Source organism: Leptosomus discolor, chromosome 9 (assembly GCF_034619465.1).
Source record: "Leptosomus discolor isolate bLepDis1 chromosome 9, bLepDis1.hap2, whole genome shotgun sequence".
Classification (NCBI taxonomy): Eukaryota; Metazoa; Chordata; class Aves; order Leptosomiformes; family Leptosomidae; genus Leptosomus; species Leptosomus discolor.
In genome coordinates, this window is record NC_141399.1 from 27,465,594 (window position 1) to 27,485,477 (window position 19,884).

At 41.2% G+C, this 19,884-nt stretch overlaps 2 protein-coding genes across 12 annotated transcripts in view; both read right to left on the reverse strand.

Annotated features, from left to right (window-relative positions):
• Window positions 1-7,961, reverse strand: part of OGT (O-linked N-acetylglucosamine (GlcNAc) transferase) — a 31,962-nt gene extending 24,001 nt beyond the window's left edge. For 2 of the 4 annotated variants that reach the window (XM_086470198.1, XM_086470197.1), the window contains exons 1-4: window positions 7,741-7,961; window positions 3,807-3,987; window positions 2,500-2,743; window positions 949-1,017 (exon numbers count right to left, since the gene is read on the reverse strand). In XM_086470198.1, coding sequence (XP_086326324.1) covers window positions 949-1,017; window positions 2,500-2,743; window positions 3,807-3,987; window positions 7,741-7,777 — 531 coding nt within the window. In that variant the 5' untranslated portion in view covers window positions 7,778-7,961. Of the gene's footprint in view, window positions 1-948; window positions 1,018-2,499; window positions 2,744-3,806; window positions 3,988-7,740 lie in introns of those variants that run through there. The other 2 variants (XM_086470199.1, XM_086470200.1) reach the window with 2 other exon arrangements.
• Window positions 7,962-8,578: 617 nt separating this feature from the next.
• TAF1 (TATA-box binding protein associated factor 1) overlaps window positions 8,579-19,884 on the reverse strand; it is a 32,901-nt gene continuing 21,595 nt past the window's right edge. For 2 of the 8 annotated variants that reach the window (XM_086470384.1, XM_086470383.1), the window contains exons 30-40: window positions 18,640-18,707; window positions 18,130-18,252; window positions 16,919-17,011; window positions 16,759-16,843; window positions 16,185-16,252; window positions 15,991-16,107; window positions 13,101-13,226; window positions 11,715-11,813; window positions 11,280-11,430; window positions 10,348-10,525; window positions 8,579-9,166 (exon numbers count right to left, since the gene is read on the reverse strand). In XM_086470384.1, the coding sequence (XP_086326510.1) occupies window positions 8,947-9,166; window positions 10,348-10,525; window positions 11,280-11,430; window positions 11,715-11,813; window positions 13,101-13,226; window positions 15,991-16,107; window positions 16,185-16,252; window positions 16,759-16,843; window positions 16,919-17,011; window positions 18,130-18,252; window positions 18,640-18,707 (1,328 nt within the window). In that variant the 3' untranslated portion in view covers window positions 8,579-8,946. Of the gene's footprint in view, window positions 9,167-10,347; window positions 10,526-11,279; window positions 11,431-11,714; window positions 11,814-13,100; window positions 13,227-15,922; window positions 15,925-15,986; window positions 16,108-16,184; window positions 16,253-16,758; window positions 16,844-16,918; window positions 17,012-18,129; window positions 18,253-18,639; window positions 18,708-19,884 lie in introns of all 8 variants that reach the window. The other 6 variants (XM_086470388.1, XM_086470390.1, XM_086470385.1 and 3 more) reach the window with 4 other exon arrangements.

Sequence of the window (19,884 nt, forward strand, 5' to 3'; positions counted from 1 at the left end):
TGAAGGCCACAACCCTCCCCAAATGGTGCTGCAGCCAAACAGACAGCTACGCTGTTCATACACTCCACTTTTTAGCATGCGCGTGGGGCTTGGAGTGACAGACGTGGAGTCCAGAGTGTTTCCGATTTCTCCACACTCCTCACCCCTGCAGCGCGGACGCGTAAGGTGGCTTGTAACAAGACAATTTCTTTGTGCAATCCAAGTTTTAACATGCCAAGAATTTTAAACTTATCTTGGTGTTCGAATTTTCACTTTAGGAAACACAAGACTGCTAGAAGCCACCTTTCCACTAGAGCAAGTTTTCTTTTGATCAGTTCATTTCCCAAACAAACCAGCTTTGTCCTTCCAATTTCTTTATTTTGGGGGAGGGGAGAGGGAAGACATGAAGAAAATATATTTGGGGGTTCGCATACTGCAGCTATTGATCACTTACTAGCCTTTCTTCCACTATCAAGGGAAGGGAAAAGTTAAAAGAATAAAAATCTTTAAAAGCCAATATTACAAAGTAACATTTGGATAAGTTTCTTCTCCACTTACAAGCCACAAAGGACTTTAGAAGAGCAGCATTTTCAATAGCACCTGCATCGTACAGGGATCTTGAGCTAACCACAGGCTCTCTGCTTGGCACCAGCAGGCAAGCCTCAGATTTGAAGGACTTTTACTTATTTTCAGGTAAGAGCATGATGGAGCCCCTGCCCAATACTTCAGAATGGTATCAGATAGTCTAGTTCAGCAGAAAGGCTTGGTAATCTTCCATTTCTTGACTTAAACCAACTTTTAAACATGGACATGCCATATCTTGCCCTGCAACTACTCTGGGGTGTTTCAGTGCCTTCAGTTTTCAGCAGTTTCTCAGACTGTCTGTAGATCAACGCAGATTTGAAGACTTGGTGCAAAGTTCAAGTTTTCAAAACACTGACGTTTACATGTATTCTACCCAACACCTACCTTGGCTTCTTCCAAGCGACCCAGGGCTTTGAGCAGGTTCCCCAGGTCACTACGAACACAGTACAAGTCCTGAAAAACCAAAGTCACCCTATGAGCTTCAGGACTTCAGAAGCCCCAAAGGTCTTCAGAGATAACTTGCAAAGGAACAGCCCAATCCTCTACAGCTTATTTTAAATCCTTAATAAATACATCACAAACGTGAATTATCCTTCTTGACCTAACATTACAACCAACAGATAATCTTACTGATTTTAGACTAAAAACAGAACCACAAAGAAGTAGAAAGTAGTAAGAAAGTAGTATTTCATACAAATTCCTCTTTATACAGAAACACGAAAGAAAAACAAAAACAAATGCCCCCACAAGCAACTTAAATTCTTTTGCCACACACAAGTACTTGAAGGCCCCCCCACCCACCCCCTTTTTTTTTTATTTAAGTATGACTGAAAACCTGTATTCTTAAGTTGCACCATTGCTGTTATGGCTTTTAACCGGATTATATATTGTGGTTTTGTTTCCTGTATCCCCAAAGCATTTTTCCTACTAATCCATCCATTTTCAACAGCCTTGCAGTGTGTTCTTGTTCTTTCATTTGTAACCACAGCACAGGCTGCAACTGCATTATCTAGCAGTAAAGACCACAGAGAATAGGAACATTTTTATCAACAATAAACAAAGAAATTTCTAACCTAAACAAAACTCAACTCCTGTAAGAAAATACCATCTTACAGTGTTTCTAACCAGTGCATAAACACCAGTCACACCACTTATTATGGTAAGTTAAACACATTCACCTAGGCTGAAGAACACAGCGGAACAAGATTCTGAGCTCTTGTTGGGCTGGGTTTGCATTTGCTTTCACAAATGAAAAAGGATATATGCACACCAGACCAGTGCTGTATTTTAGGTATTTCTTGACAAAATGTATGACCAAATAGCAAGTAGTACTATGCAAACGGTGTATGACGCAAAACAGAAGATAGCAGTCTGATACACCATTTACTAAAAAGGTCAATTCAAAACAGTTACACCAGATCTATTTTACAGGAGTTACTTACAGATACTGAGATTCAGTCTATAAAACAACAATGATGATTCTGTAAACCAGTTCACAGTGGAAATCTAACTACGGCAACTCTCATCACCATGAAATTTCTATCTGTTATAAAGTAATACCTGATGAGTTTCCAACATCTCACATTCAAGTCTGAGCAGCAATTCTGCCACTGTAATAATATTGCCTTAAAGCACACAAAGCTAAATACCAGGTTATTTACTGAAACTTCTGACTTCGGGGGGGGGAAGGAAATCAAACCCAGATTCCTTAACTTTCTGTTATCTCAACAATACAACTAGCAGTTCTTACCATATTGCAAGTTAAAACCCTTTATGACAGAAATCTTAATAAAAGTATTAAGTAGATCATTAAGTTTATGGTACACAGGTTAGAGGGAAGGGTTATAACTTGTTTGTTCTTTGAAACCTGCTATTTGTGTGTCCTGGAACAACAGTAAAGTATGGAGTTCTTCTATAAAATAAAGTAGTACTTACAGGGTTGTACTGAAGGGCAGACACATATGCCTGTACTGCTCCTTCCATGTCACCTGCAGCTACCAGCGCAGCAGCCAAATTAATATATCCATCAATGAAATCTGGTTTGAGGCGCAGTGCATGTCTATAATGTTCAATTGCTTCTTGTAGTTGCCCACGTTCCTTGTACACATTGCCCAGATTCGAGTATGCTTCGGCCAACAGTGGATTCTGTTTAATAGCCAAAGTGCTGAAGTGAGCAGACCTGGGGAAAATCAGACAAGTTAGTGAAAAAAAAAAAATAAACCCCCACACCCCACCCTTGACTGCCTGTTTACCTAGTTACTTAATGAACACCCACACTCAAGTGAGCCAAACATACGGCCAACAAATCTGAACTTACAGAGCCGTCTTTTACGTTTAGCTTCTTCTAGCTTAAACTACCATCTCCCCGTTCCTATTTTAGATTCTACTGAAGAAAGACTCATTTACAACCAGTGAGGTTCAAGTCACCTCACCAAACCTGAACTCAATGCACTTGCAGAAAACACTACAGAAATCCTGAGAAGCCTCTTCTGACATTTGCATGCTTTAAGCAATGTTCCACTCCATACTCTTCTCAAGAAGCAGGATATAGCTAACAGATGTAAAATTCTGTTCTATCCTCCCCCATTTTATTTTCCCATATCTGAACTGTTACTACAACTTCATTCAGAAGCCTACAGAAACCAGATCTCAGTCAAAAGTTCCTACTTCCTTCACCAGCACATGCAGCTTTACAGCCAGAACAAGTAAACTTCAAAATGCTTGAGGCACAGAAAGCAACAATAGGAACACGCAAGCAGAAAGAATATAGAGACAACTTTCAGATAACAAAAATCCTGACCTAATCACTCCATTTCGCAGCAAACGACCAGCTTCACAAATTAAAAAACGAACAAACAAACAACAAAACCACAACCCCCCATATTGCAGGTAGAATACATAAACAACAGCCTTTGTTTACACATGTAACACCTCCAGTACACACAAGTGTGGCTGACACTCCAATATTAGTGTGTACGGTATTAAAATAACATGAGAATAATGGCAAAATCTGTTGTTTGTTGTAAAGTGAGTGATTCCAGTTTGTATTTCTCTTATCCTAACAAAATTTCAAAAGGAAGAACGTTGGTTTTGACCAATCCTCACTGCTGACATGAAGTGTTTGCGTTCAGTAACAAAACAAAAGAAACCAGTGTTAGAATAGAACTTCTGTCAGCTATGCTCTGTACTATTAGAGGCGCAAACTACAAAGCAAGCTTGACAAAACACCTCGGGTCTCCTACCTGTCCAATCGGCGGCACTGGAAATGAATGGACGATAGCAATAAAAGCACACCAGTATTATCAGGCTCTTGTCTCCAAAGCTGCATGCAGTGTCTCTCTGCTGCTTCAAAGTCTCCTGCTTGATACTCACGATGAGCCAACTCCGCTAACCCTTGGAAGGAAAGCATACGTTTCGTTGGTTCTGAAGAATCACCGAAACATTTAAGGGGGGAAAACAAAAAGTTAGATAATGGGAACAAAACAAACAAACAAACCAAACAAAAAAAACAATGTGAAAAGGATGAAAATGTTTGAAATTACATAAAACACTACAGCACGTGGCAGTTTGAACTCTCTGATCTTCATGCCCCAGCGTATTACCATGATATTTCTAACATTATCTCTACAAAGTCCCTGACTTCATCAGCTAATAACAGGAAACATGTAGACTCTAATGACTGTGGATATTTTTAAATCAATAATTTTCCATGAATCTGGAATATATTTAAAGAGATTCCTGACATGATATTGTACTTTGGTTCATAATAGAAGAAGTGCTGGTAACAGAACAATTATTTTCCTCACTGTCCTCCAAGACTGTGTATCTTATGCTTTGTAGTATTAAAAACAAGTTCTAAAAACAGGGAAATGAAGGACAGCAGACGAAGACTTCAAAGGACTTGAACAAAAGAAGTTTTGCTATGCCAGCAGTTAAAGTCCTTTAAAAAAAAAAAAAAAAAAAGAGAGAGAAGAGAGCAATATGTAACATTCCTTGAATCCTCTACACTCCTACATGCTCTATAATGAGTAAAAATTCCTTCATAGGGAAAAAATTGGCCTTGGAACAATATCTGATGAGAGACAAACACTGCAATGATTATGCAACTGGCCTACAGAAGGAACCATTAAACAGACAGGGTACAGGAAAGGAGTTACTGTTTCTGAAGGCTCAGCTGGAATGGGAGTGACAAACTGGTTTTAGAATTTAAGGTACGATTGTGGACCACAAAATACTGACATAAACCACCACCTGTTTTAGACAAAGCAACCTTAAGTGTGAAAAGTAAATGAAATCTCTTACAAAGCACCGTTCTGTATTAAAATATAGACAAGTGCAGCATGGAAAAAACCACAACAGTTCATCCTAGAAAGAAGTGCTAGCCTTTAAATTCTGCCTTTATACCAATGACTCCTACTATTAGAAGTTCTGATTACTGCAAGTATCTTATTTTTCCTCCTGAAGTCCAGCACATCCAGTACCCTGCAGTCACTTAATTCCATTCATGAAACACTTCCCCCATCTGGACCTACAGAGTTTTAGAATTTTCAAGTTAAACGAAACAGATAAAACCTTCCCAATACAAGAAAGAACCTCAATATCCAAGTACACGTATTTTTGCAGTTAGGTACTACAAAGCTCCTCTGAAACTCTTTTAATTCTTATGCGAGAACTTTCAAGATAATAAAACAATCACAAAGAGATTAGGTACAGAGTTACTATCTATTGTTTCTTTTCTGAAACTGTGACTGATTTAAATTATTTTCAAAATGCCATTTTAGCAGGTTTTGAAGATAAGATTGCAAGCACTAGAACTCGTAACTAAAGTTGTTTTTCCAGATAGTATATTGTCTCTGTCACTGCTAAAAATTTTAACTGTTTCTCAGTAAGCTGGAACTAGCAAAGCTACTCACTTTCAGATACTTGACAAATTACTAACCAAGTACCTTCATCCAGATTTGATTCCTGTTTTCTAGGAGCCTAGCTTAATAGTCTTCCAAACCCTGTCTAAGGGAAAAGTGGAGTTCAGTATCTGGTTGAACCTACTGGCAATAAGCAGATACAACTGTTATTTAACATAAGAATAATGGCACCATTTATAAAAGCCCAAGGTGCCAACAGTGATGATACTGGAGTACCAACGCGCTCTTCCTCACTCTCTCCTTCTGCTGCTAACAGCCACACAGGTTTAGCCCCTCTGGCAGTCAATGTATTTTCAATTTCTGCTGATGGCACAATATAGGGAAGCTGGATAGAGGAAGAGCATGTCCCATGGACCTAACTGAATAATTTCTTCTTCAAATAAATTTCAATAGTGTTATTAAATTTCAAAACTAAAGCAAAAAAAAAAAAAAACCCACAAAAGTTTAGAATTAAATTGTTACGCCCACCTGGAAAGAAGCTTCCGACCATCATCTAAATGCAACATTTTTCCTACTTAGACAAAAAGTTAAACTGAAGTTGCAACTCCCAGGGCAAGAGAGGTGGTGGTGCAGAAATACTGTGTTTGACATCTAGGAATAAGAATTGCTAACAAAGGCAACAAAGTGAGTGAAACGCTAAGATCTTCTGTCATTTAACAAGTCTCTTCACAAAACAAACTGCCTCAGAAGAGAAAAAGGCAAACCAATCAGTGTAAAATAGCCAATCATCTACCTCCAAACAAGTATTTTAGCAATGATCCTTGAGATGTTCATTGAACAGTAAAAAGCAGACAGCTATATCACGAAGTTCAAAATAAGCTAAACTTTTCCTAGAAAGTTGGCTGGAAGAAAAGTTCTACAACCCAAAGAATTCATAACATAGCCATCAACGGTTGCTCACTGAATCCATTTCTGAAGAAAATAATTGCAGTGAAGAGTCACTGCCAGAAGAATTTATCAAGTCTTGCGTACATGAATCTATGTACCTAGGCTAACTTGTGCTACATGCTTTGATGATGACCTTGGAAAAGCCTAGTAACGCACTATGACAGTGACCTTTCCTGAGACTTCCATAAAACACAAACCAAATAAAAACCCATGCAGAACTATCACAAACATACCCAAGGCCATTTTTTCCCCAAAAATAACATCCTAGGCACTTACCATATGCTCACGCTCAACCTTACTTTTAGGTAAAATCTAGGCCCAGACAAGAGCAGTTGCCACCTCCATCTGGGAGGTGGTGGTGACAGGAGCACAGGACCCTTCCCAAGCATGCACATGTTCTTTTCACAGATCAAGGCTGCAAGAGGATGCTACAGCCTCTCTACCCAGACATGCAAGTCTAGCTGAGGAGCAACAAAATACTGTACTGCAGCATTTAACCTCTCCACCTCGACTTCTGTTTCACTACCATTTCCCTTTACATGCCTCCCTCTGCACTGCTATCCCATCTCTTTCTACCTTTTTTTCCCCTACTTTTCCCAGACATCGCTTCAGCTTTTCACACTCTTCCTTCCCGCTGGTTACAGAAGCCCGCAGAAATCTGGGGGATGAAGCGTCTTGTCCTTTCACCCTTTCAGTAAGCAGAATACTTCTTTTTCTTGCCCTACAGGGCAAGTGAGATTTCTCCTCTTCTCTCCCTATTTCCTCAAGTTCTGGATCTGAAAACTACATGTAGGACAGAACGTTTCTTAGCTAGAGCACACTATCTTAGTGCCCAGAAAAGCACTGTACTTCTCGGCTATGCCCCAGACCGGCTCCTTAAATGCAGCGAGAGATTCTGGCCCAGTCAAAGTGCGTTTCGGGTAAGGTTTTTACCCTGCTCCGTCCTCTACAAAAACGCAGTCACCTGACAGTCAGATAAACGTAACATGAAGAGAGCACCGCACTAAGAACTAGCCGCGCCATGCTCCTCCAAGAGCGGCTCGCAGGCTGCAGCTGGGCAGCGCCGACAGGAGCCCGCGAGGGAAGAGCCCGGGCCCACCGGCAGCCCATCAGCGCCCCGAGGCGAGACAAGCACAAAGGCAGCCGAGGCCGCGCCGACAGCCACCGCCTTTCCCAGGGCGCTGCTTCTGGAAAGTTCCGCAGGGAGCGGGCCCGGCGAGCAGGTAGCGCCGCGTTCGTGGCGAGCCGGGCGCGGCCCCGGGGGGCGCAGGCCACCGTGCGGCCCCGGGCGAAGGCAGGGCCAGGCCTCCACGGGGTTGCGGCTGCAGCGCTGCTGGCCCCTGACGCGCCCGTCGCCCCATGGTACCTGTGCTGTCAGCCACGTTCCCCACGGAGGTCGCCATCAGGAAAGGGGGCCGGCAACGCTCTGGTGGAGGCAGCAGAAGAGCCGCGGGTGCGGAGGGACCCACCCGGCTCAAGCGGGCGGCGCAGGACCAAGCTGCACACAGTGCCGGCGCGCTGAAACGGCTGCTCCCGAAATGGCGGTGGCGGACGCAGCAAACTGCCGAATGGCTGCTGACGGAACTAGCTCCCCTCGGCAAGTAGTCCGGGAGGAGCCAGCCAGCAGAGCCTGTGAGGCGGATGGATTCCTACCGGAACTTCCTCCGTATTTTTCCGCCAAGCCTGCCCTCCGAAAGGCAGACGCGCGGTCGAACGCAGCGGTCGAACGCAGCGCCACCCTTGTCAGCTCGGATATCCTTCCGCGCGAAGTCGTTGCGACAAACGCAGCGGAACCGCGCGTGCGCAACCGCCCTCCGTCGTGCGGCTCCCGGCGCACATGGCGCCCGCGGCACATCCGGGTGCCGGCGGCGCGGGGCCCACCGGGAAGGCAGGGCGGGGGCGAGCGGAGGTCCCGGGCGCGGGGAGCGGCCGGGAGAGCCGCGGGCGCTGAACCTCCTCGAGTTGCGGTTGCAGACGCGCGGCCGGCGGGGCCCGAGAATGAGCCCGCTCCTGGGAGTAACGAGCCTTCCTGAAGACTCGGGTTACCAACTTCAACACACAAAGCGCGCCGCTGTCCACTGAAGTACGCGAAGTAGGCAGGCAGTTATCAAAACCAGGCTAGGGCAGGACTTCAGACACTGTGTTCATGCTGTGGTCACAGAGAAAAACTTTCCCTTTATGAAATAAGAATTGTTTTATAGGTGTTTATCAACAGCAAATGTTTTATTCTGAGCAAGCATTTTTTTTTACTTGACAGGCATGTATCCAACAGACCAGTATTTATGAAAAATTATTTTACATCTATAAAAACTGAAGGACAAACCACACAAATCTTCATCTGGATTCTAGAACTAGTACAGGCTACAACAAGCCAAAACTTCAGCAGGGCATGCTTGTCTAAAGCTTATTTTTCAACATTTACTTAGTCACGTTTTATAACCAATTAAAATATTATATAAAAAAATCTACTTCTCGTTAACACAGTCCACTCTGCTCGTTACAGCATACTGGGACAAGAGAAATTCAGGAGCCAAGAGTAGCCCAGGATGACCATCATCTCAGGAAAGGGAATTTATTCATCTGAGTCCAGGTCACTGTCCCCTGCAATGGAATGAAAGTCCTCGCTGTCTTCCTCATCCTCAGACAGATGGACCTGACTCAATACGCTTGGGCCACAGCGCTGCTGTTCTTCCTCCTCCTCCTCCTCTTCCGAGATCTCATATCCTCCAATACTGCTAAAACTAGTATCTCTTGTGTTGGACTTTGGGTCTGGTTCTTCATAGCTGCCGTAACTAGAAGAAAGAAGATACGCTTACTATACCATCATTTCAAATCAGCTGCTGATACTGACAATCCTGATTTTAACTCCTGTAAAAGTTCCCTGGCTTGAAGTCCTTGTGGAACACTCAGAACCACTATGCACTTCAATGGCCAGCTTTTTAAAATAATAAAAAAAGTTCTCCTAATGAAATAATTGTCTGCCAGCATCCTCACCCCACTCTGATACACTCAGGGTGGGAAAAAGAGATCGCTTCAACAGTTTCCATCTGTCAGCTTTACTGCAGACAGACAGCCCACTCTCATCTTCTCTAGCATTTTCTGCTGACTATTCTCAAGGTGCTGGGCTGCACCGACCATTTGGCTGACTCAGCACAGCTACCTGTACAATAATTTATTAGGCAAGTATCAAGGACAGCATTAAGGGACTGAATTCTACGAGTAGAAGAAGAACAGAGAAACTAATGCTAATACCCTACAGAATGGCCAGAGAAGGAAGAGTAGGTCAGTATTCTCTCAATTGAATGCAAAAAAATAAAGCTGATATTGCTGTACTTGTCATTTTCTAATAATGGAACTCCTTCCAACATGCAGAATATGCATATTCCTATTCTTTTGGACTTAATTAAACAGTTTGCTTTCAAGTAAGGAAATGCTTGTTCTTACAGAAAAACAAACAAAACCAAAAACCCATGAAGTTATTAAGCAAAATCATCTTTTACCTTCAAAGACACCTTGTAGTTTCTGAGACAACCTACAAAAACCTTGATTTGTCCTGCCTTCAAAACCCACTATGTACAGGAAACCATCTGTAGTGTTCAAAAGACGTGATGCGGTGCTCAGGGACATGGTTTAGTGGTGGGCTTGGCAGTGTTAGGATAATGGTTGGACCTGATGATCTTAAAGGTCTTTTCCAACCAAAATGATTCTATGATCTAACTTACAAGAAATAACTTTTTTTTTTTAATTTAACTAACATTTTCATTAGTAAAAACCTAACAGCAAAACCAAATTTCTGTCAATAAGAGGTAAATTGCGATGATGGTAATTATGGTTGCAATGCTAAAAACAGTGACAGAATAAAAGAAAACATGAGATGTTCTTCAGCTTTGTATGATAAACAATTCAAGAAGTCTTTAAGAGAAGGGATTTCATTCTGAAGAATTATTTTAACAAGATTCTCAGCTCTAATTACCTGATATTACTGTCCTCCATAATATGAGATGTCTCCCCACCATCTCCTTCATAAGACATCATGCTTTCTTCATTGTCCATGCCCATCCGTGTGTTCTCTTGGAGAACATGAGGTTGTTTTGGTCTCTCTGCATTTGGCTCCACATCTGAGTCACTGCCGCTCTCACTGAGTTGGATTGCTGTGTAATAAACCAACGTTTGGTCACCAAACAGCTTTGTTCTGTCAGTTACATAGCTGTTGTCTTTGTTTAAAGGCTAGGATACTGACTGTAAGGAATGCACACAAAGTGTAGTGTCTCCACAAGGTAACAGAAAGAACATCTGGGAGGTGGTACCACTCACTGAGTACCCAATTCTGATGTTATTCAAAAGCAATCTCATGACCACCATCACTGAAAAAGGCCTTATTTGCTTGTCTGCTCTGAGTAATTCCCCCTAATAATTTTCAGAAGCCATCGCTGAATACCACTATAAGCTTTTCTGCATGGCAAGTTTTTTAGTACTGGGAAACAACCCAAGGAACCTCCAGACATCTCTTTCAGTTCTTGATAACAAGGACCACGCTGTTTCTATCAAAATAAATGCTGTGCTTTTACCAAACTGCCCATTCCTGGCTTTGCAGACCGAATCATAGTCTGAATCTTTTCAGAACCATTTGCAGTTTCGCTTTATGAAATACAATCGACCAGATCTTAACTCTGCTTTCTTTTGTGTCCGTACTTACGGCACTGCTATTCCACTTTGTTTTCAGTTTCATTTAAGTTCATCCAGTTTCCTCATCTTGCCCTTTGGTCTCTCTTCCTTTCTGACTACTAGACCACCTAGCCTACATGTCCTAATTGTGCTCTATGCTCTCTACTGCATGTTTTTGTGATGGAAGCATGAGAAGATTACCTGGTTCCTATTCAACCTTATATAAAAAAGGACACCTACATGAGAAAGGATTATCTCCCTCTTCATCACTCCCATCATCATCATCCTCTCCATCTGACATGAGCAAATCTTCATAGAGGACACTGGCCTGGGGCTGCTGGGCCGATCCTTCTTCTTCATCAGCAAGGTCACCATCTGCATCTTCCGCTTCCTAGGTCATACAGAACAGGGACAGTGAAAATCAAACAACATACAGACTACTGCTGACATTTCCAGCATACGCCTATTATTCACCACACTGTTCATTCTGAAGTATTACTCATTTCATAATGCTAACATTTCAAAACTATATTTAAGAGTCCAGCTATTGCTATGAATACTGCTGTCTTTCAGGGTGGCAGACAGAGCAGACGACCCTTATACTATGGAGACGACTACCACAAGTATGCAAGTCAACACATAGACTGTGGCTGGGATTTCTGTAAATATACTCACTGGGGCTGGAGTCTTAGGTTTCCCATCATCATCCTCATCAAACCCTTCAATATCTACGTCAGAGTCTTCCTCGCCCAGCCTACCTCGCCCCTGGCGCATCTGAATGGGGAACACAAATAAAAATACCATTGAGGAAGGCACTAATGGACATAAACAAAATGGTATGAGTGATGTCTGGACCACAATGATGGGTGTGGGAGTACAACGGGGGGAAGACAAAAAGAAAAATATATGTATATCACTCAGAGCAAGTATCCCTTCTCTCTCTATTCCAAGATCAGAGAGCACACAGTCTCCACTCACTTTTATCCTGATGTGCTCATCCATGAAAAGGGAATCTCCAGCCTTACAGCACCACAGTTCTTTGTTTACCTAGCTATTGCTGGAAAATACCACTAGATATAAAAAAGTGCTCATTTTCACAAGATATTTTAAAAGCAGACAGCAGTTTCCTGCCCTTTTCTCTCCTGTTCTTCCCTCAGTCACCATGAGTCCAAGGTAGAGAGGACATGCAGATTCTGTCCCAAAGACTATAAATTGAAAGTCTATAGAAAGCTTGAAGACTTCCAGATCTAGATGTTCTCAAAGCCACAGACCGCCACAATACTAGATGGAACTATTCATATTCAATCTCTGTCTGGATTACTTAAAATAGCTCTCACTAGTCTTTCTGGTACCACCTTCAGTCTCATGGCTCTCCTCACCTTCCTCCTCCTCCTGGTAATTTATTTTCATGGTCATATTACTGCATCTCATTCTGCTATTCCCTCTCCTCCAATATTTTTTTTTGTTTAATACAGAACAATGACTAAGAAAAAAATATTCTGTGGTTACTGTAACAAGTTCCTTCGTAATGATTTAATACCTTTAACCTGTCCGCCTTTTTTTTTTCTTTTACAACTATAAGGTATCTACAGTGGCAACCGCCTCTTCCTAGGTGTTTGTACAGCTTCTAATCATCACTGGATGCAACCATAACAACCTAATTATCATCTTCTAAATCTGTAGAATATACTTCACCATTTCCCTATTCAGAATCAACAAAGGATTGCATATTAGCCCTTTGCATCATGAGTCACCAGTTCTACTCCCAGAAGCAATGAAGCAAACAAATATCTGGCCTTAGGCAGATTCCTTTGCAGTTTTTGATTCTCTGTTCTTAAGTTTTGCAGTGTCTCAATTCCCCATGCTCTTTAATTTTTTCCTTTTCCTTCAGAGCAGTCGAAAATGAAGGAGACTGCATAATTTTTGAAATGGATTCCCTTATCTGCTTAGGAAGCCTGCTGATGTTTGTCACCTGCTTCCTACGAAGTAATTGCCTCCTTTCAGTAATTTGCTTATACAACCCAACTCTCCAACCACATGAAAAAAATCGAGGATTCTGACCTGAGTTCCTCGCTTCTCTAGAGTAGTGATGGGAGTGTCCATAGCAGACAAATTGCTCTCATCTTGATAGACTGAAGCATCATGTGACATACTGAGGGAAGTGTTGGTATCATACAAATCAGGTGGCTAAAGTATATGTGGAAACAGGAGACAACATTCTCAGGCACTGAACTGAGAACTAGAACAGTATCTTGAGAGGCAAGGCTGGGATTTTAGGGACTAAATGCAAAATGCATTTTTTGGCACAGTGTTTATAAACACTGTTTAATCGAAATAAGCTACTTATTCTTAAAGAACAAACATGGTAAGATGAGTGGCTCACAACCTCAGGTTTGAAGTTTGCCAAAAAGCAGATTTTAAAATAGAAGTCAACACTTCTATGCAGTGTGATCCTACAAAGGCCAAAATCATAAATGGACTCTAAAAAGGTTAGATAGATCTACAGAGAATAGGCGCCTCTGCAGCTCATAAATACAATGGTCCAGATGCAACACCAGTTTAAGGTGCCTGAACAGCCAACTGCCAGAAGAAGAGAGTCTTCGCAGTAAGAAGGATCACTGTACATTTGCATCCACTTACTTCTAGTCCCTACCAGAGACAGAATACTTGATTAAATCAACCTTTGGTTTGACTCAGCATGGCCCTTTTAATTTCCATTCCTGCAATGGAAATGGTGTTGCAACCACTAATGGTGCTATCAGAACTGGAAAAAGTCTATCACATGTGAAATAGCAAAGCTTAAACTTTTAATCAATTCTATGTAAATCACTGTCTCAAGAGTCCCCTGACAAAAGCAAGAAAAAAAGTGTTGGATAAAGTGTTCTAAAAGCCAATCTGTAGTTTGCGTGCCATTCGACCCCTGAAGAGTTAATAAGGAAGTACAGATAAGGATTTTGATAAAATGCCCTGATAATACACAGTTTATATATCATGATGATCCTGAAAGTGTTAAGAGCAGCAGCAATACCATTTAAATTAGGCAAAACTGGCTTCCTAAGAATTTAAACAGACATGTAAACCACAGACAGCTCTCCACTTGCTGTATTTGTTTTTTATATCCTGGAGTCCAACTCCTGAAGACACATATGGGGAGATAAATTTTAGTCAACACAACTGCATCTGATATAAAGGGAACTAAAGCCAAGCAACCATCACCAGACCTGCCATCTGTGACAAATTTGGGAACATGGAAAGCAGGAGTGTACGTCCAGCCAAGAAGCTGAGGGAAAGGGTGGCCTTCAGATGACAAGTTCAAGGAAGGAGCTCAAGAAGCTCTCTCCTTTAGCAAGCGTGAAGAAGGAGCAGACAACTAACAGGCAGTTCACTGCTCAAGCCTCTTGTCCTCTCTCCTGATCACCAACACAGAAAAAAATCAGAACAGGTGATACTGCTTTTGGGAAGGAAATCATCAGATAGAAGAACGATGGTTTTGTCCCTCGTTCTCTGAGGTATTGGAATCATCCTTGATTACATCTAGTCCTCCTTGAAATGTGTCAATAGATAAGTTTCAAAAACTAATCACCAAAGACTCCCTTACAGCCTGACGGTTCCCATTGCCAGGAAGGACTTTTTCCTTGATAACTGTATCAGTATTCCCACCCCATTGAATTCAATCATAATTTCTAGCAAGTTCTTCCTAGCTTCCTAAAATGATCTATTTTGTTGTGTTTTTTTTGTTGGGAGAGATGGATGGAGGGTTAAACATTGCCCCAAAGTTGTTTGTAGCCTGCAATCCTGGCTCCAGCCACATAATCTTTGTATACTTATTGCCTAAACAAATTTTAAACTCTTTTTATAAGATCTTAAATTGTTCCTGAAATTCAAGTGCCTCTTCTGCTCTAACTTTACTAAAATCAAGTGCAACTTTCCAGATGTAATCACACCAGACTTACACAGAATAGAAAAATTACTGGTCTACAATTGGGATGAACAACTGCAAAGAAAGCCTTGCTCCGTCTTCCTACGCTGGCTACAACAACATTTGAATTTTGATCATTCAGTTATTAGCAGAGAGATCTCTCCCAAAGCTTATGAACTTCAACAGTTTTTCCAAATAAACAAACGACACATCTCAGACACTAGGATGACATTCCCTGAACCATTCCTAATTTATTGGGCAAATTCCAAAGGCAATTTTATTTTTCAGTAATGTACTTGTCATTCCTGATGGAAGTTTTTTACCTATGTTTTTAAAAACTACCAAACAGCCCAAGGCAAGAAGTAGTATTTTAAAAAAAGAAAAGTCTAAATAGCTTATAAAAAACTTTGCCACACTGTAAACACTGAAAAAAGCAGTCTGTCATACAATCTCCAGTATAAATTCTACTTCCAACTTGGTCTATAATACATACAAAATAGCTGACACACACAACTGTCCGCTATAAAATAATAATTAAGAATAAAAAATGTTATTTCCATTAGAACCAAAATAAATGTAAAGAATGCTCATAGAAATAAGCCTCTTCAACAATACCCCCACCAAACAGCTCTCTGACTTCTCAGCACTATAGTATTGATGTTTTTTACTCATGTTCTCCTTACCTTTTCACTGCCTGCTTTTGAGGGTTTCTAACTGCTACACTTGCACAGTCTTTGAATTTCCAACCAACATTCAGTTGTACCTGACTGTACATACCTCATCTTGAGACTAGTTTTGCAAGTTGCTTGGGAAATTACCTCCTTTGTCTTAGGTATCTCACTCTCTACAGCACCATAACCGCTTCTCATATTTATCCTTAAAAAAATAGCTGTTAGCTAACCATCCCCCAAGATACTCTACTAAACAAACTGCAGACAGATGGAGAAGAGTAAAAAAGAGGCACCTCTAGATCAAACATGCAGGAGATTGCAGCTAAAAGAAAGGAAGCTAAAATTGTGCTTGGCCACTTGCCTGTGGAGTGTAGGGCCCAGGGGTCATAGGATCAAGACTTTCCAGGTCTGCCTCCTCTAGTGCTGCTTCCTTGGCAGTAGAGATGTCTCTCTCAAGCTGAGTCAGGTGCTCATCATACTAAGAACAAAGAAGCTTGCTAAGGTGCAGAACAGAAAACTCGAACATAGGAGATTACAGTAGAGTTGTCCACATACCTCAGCTAAAGTTTGATAACAGATGTTTACAATCTCCTGGGCCGTTTTCGTGTACTGACTGTCTGGCCCTGTAGTAAGAAACAAATCTGTTTATGCATTCTGACAGTTGCCCAGTTCCAGCTGCTGAGACAGAATGACTGGTTTTTGTTACACAGCTCTCAGGACACAGGTCCCTAAATCCCATTCTGATCTAAGGGGAAATATAAAGTAGGGTTCGCATTCAGCTAACAAAGAACAACCACTTTCTTCCAGCATTAAAAATATGATTTAGGAGATAGGCAGGTTGTACCCTGTCAATCTCAAGGAAATTTCCAGAAATCACTGAAGCACAGGTGTGTACTGAACAAGTAGAAAATCGTCCTCAAATGTAACTGCCCCATTCTGCACAAGATGGTAAATAAAGCACTATGTGACAGTGTGTCACTGTTTAAGCATCTCTTTTCTCAGCAGGAAAGGAAAGCAACAATCAAGCTCAGGATTCACAGCTTCAGGCTTTGACAGTACTACAGAACAGGTGCCCACATGTATTCATTTAAGTACAGAAGGCAGCTGAAGCCTTATTTTCACCACCTACCATTGTACTTAATGCTGTTGGCAAGGATGAGGTTAACATCATCCAGGAAAGTCTCTCTGTTCTGATATTTGTGTTTGGAGATATTCTGGAAGAGATTGTCACCCAGTGAGTAATCAAGTCTAAACATCTCTCAAGTGGCTGCTCAGTTCAAGCTACACACCTTGCGGATAGTCTCAAGATCCATCGGGTTAACAATCACCTTGTAATAATCAGGAACAAACTTTTTGTTAACTGGATGATGAAATGGCCAAGACTGAAAAAAAAAAACAAACCCGGACAAGTTTAGAAAGCTTCTGTGTAGAATTTTTTACGGTTTGAGTTATAAATGTCATAAAGCAAGTCTCCAGAACAGATTAACACTCAAAATGTAGGGGAAGTATTTATCACAAGGCATCTTTTTATAAATCATAAATCATCCAATCATTTAGCTTCAGGAGGGACACAGAAAATGATCTACCAGTTGGATTTTTAACTAGGCCTGTTGATACCCGTTTGACAGCAGGAACATGCAACACAAAATAATAATCATACAAAGGACTTTTCTATTTAATATCACAGTTTCCTCCGCAACATAACTGTGGTGTCCAGCAAGAACACTCACTGCTTGTACAATAAACAAAGAATATAAAGCTAGGCCTGATCTCACACCAGGGAGAAAGGTATATATACCCATTTAACAGTTCATCACGGTGTGATGGCATAGAAAAACTGAAAATCTGTTTCTAAACGTCAGAAATCAGAAGTTAGTGACAACAGAAAATGGAACCAACAGTTTTAAAGAGAACAGGCATTAAGCCCTCTCTCATTCAGCTTGACCACTACAGACTCTTGTTCCTTACTCTGTTCAGACACTATAAACATTATAGATGACTGACACTGAAGTCCTTATCTGTGCAGTTTTATTTGACAACATTATGGGTTGGTGGTTTTTTAATACTAACAAACTAGTACAACACTGGGTAAACCTGATCAATTAGAAATCAGCTTGTGTTTTGGTTGCACATGAAAAATGTACCTTTGCAGAGTGCTTCAAGATCTACCAAAGCAAGCAGGAGAAGAGTGTATTTTATAATGACCACGCTTAATGAAAATCAGTGAGCTTATACTAATGGGAGGTTGACACAGGCACTATCCAGCAGAAGGAAAAACAATACTGCAATGCAGCCTTCACTTCTGGGCCTTTGCTCCAGTGAAGGGGGTGAGTACAGGTGTGTCTGCACCACTCAGAAAACCACAGCCCAACTCCCTGACAGAGTGACAGAGCTTGCTTTTTTTTTTTTTTTGCAGTGCGCCAGCAACCACAATGTAAATATACAGCCACAGGACTATAATCAGCACATTACACATACACATTCTTCTCAAGCTACATACATCTGGAACTGCCATCATCTTTTGAGTGACAATGTTATCCAAAATGAAGGAAAAGGCCACTTGATCATCATCATCCAGGAGGGGATTAATGGCTTTTTCTAATCGAGCCAGTTTATCTTCCTTCTGCAATACAAGTAAGGAACATCAGTGTCTGCTCCTAGATTAATAACTGTTAATATCAGGATACTCTGTTCCAAAGAGACTCCTATTCACCTGTTTATGAAGACACTTGTAAATAAAGGGGGACAATAGCCTAGATATAAGCCTACATACAAGATAAAGTAACTAGAGTAAGAAATGAGCATTTATTTTTGAGAAAGACTCCGATATGAACTGTTTAAAATTGTAAAAATTCAAATACACCTCAGGGTGGGGGAGGAGTTCCCATATTCTTCTACTCTCTTTAAAGTCCTGTGTTTTGCCTATTCACATCCTTTATCCTCAAACTCCTCAACCACCCTGACTACCCCTCCCCCTCCTCTCGGATTACAGCTCATTCACAAGACTTGCCTCTTTTAGCTTTTCATCACACAGGTCCAGCATGGACTGAGATATCTGTGTCAGTGAGTGCTTTGGCCCTGCAAACACACAGCAAGTACAGTGAGATACACCAGCCTGATTAAAAAGACCAATTATGTCACAACATGACTTAATCTTTACTCCTAAAGCATCACTGATTATATTTCTGGAACAGCTGGGAGTATATCCTCAAGTATATTCTCAATACACACAAAATTACTGAAGTTTAGTTATGGCTTTTATACGAGAAAAGGTTATTTGTAGCAAATATTCACACTTCTGGTATACATTCTGTTAAGGTTCGGAAACCCTATGGGAAAGCAGCTGTGCCTGTAGAAGACTGGCCTCTAAGCCCTCCGCCTTTGCCAAATTTTCAGAGCGTAAGACATGAAATTGCTGTTTCCTTCGCTAAATCCAGTCAGTGAAGCTAAGGAAGGCAAGATGGACATTTAAGGAATATTCAGAAAACCACAGCTTTAAATAATTTCACAGTTCCTTGGACATGGAAACAAGTACTTGCAACAGAACTATGAAAAAAACCTCATTTATTAGGACAAAACAGGGACTCTGCTGTCAAAATAATAAATGAAGCAGTAAAGGCCCCAAACCAGTGCTGTTGGTATCACCCTGAATGCTGCACAGAGAGAGACTCAATGCAGCTGGAACATTTTTTTTATCTGCCAAATGAATACTTGTTGGACAAAGATCTTTCTATCAGTGGTCAGAATACAGCTGACCTATAGTTGCTCAGTGAATCAGCACTTTTTCCCCAGCAGATGCACGCTTTACTGTAGAATCTACAGTTTTTGGTTTTTTAAAGTAGCTTTCTGACCTTCCCAAATGGGGAAAAATTTATTGCAACTAAGAACGAAAATATGCAAAATCATTACAGCAAACTCTGCTCAAAGCTGCATGTTCCAAGGCAATGGCTTCAAAAGGTGTGAACTATTCCATTTGTCTTGAAAGATTTATTCACTAAAGCATAATACTGAGAAAATAAGTCCGTAAGTATCTCCCCACTGATACATGTTTGAAAGCAAAAAGGAAGGACATTCATAATGTACTCTACTGAAAACAATGTTTTGCTTAGCTTCACTCTATATGAAGAGGATATGCGGAACTTTGCTTCAGTGCAGCCTGACTTAATACACACATCAGTGTCTTTGCTCCTTGATAGGTCCATAACTAAACTTCAGTTACTACATCACAGTCATCCTTTAGTTATTGTTAAATGCG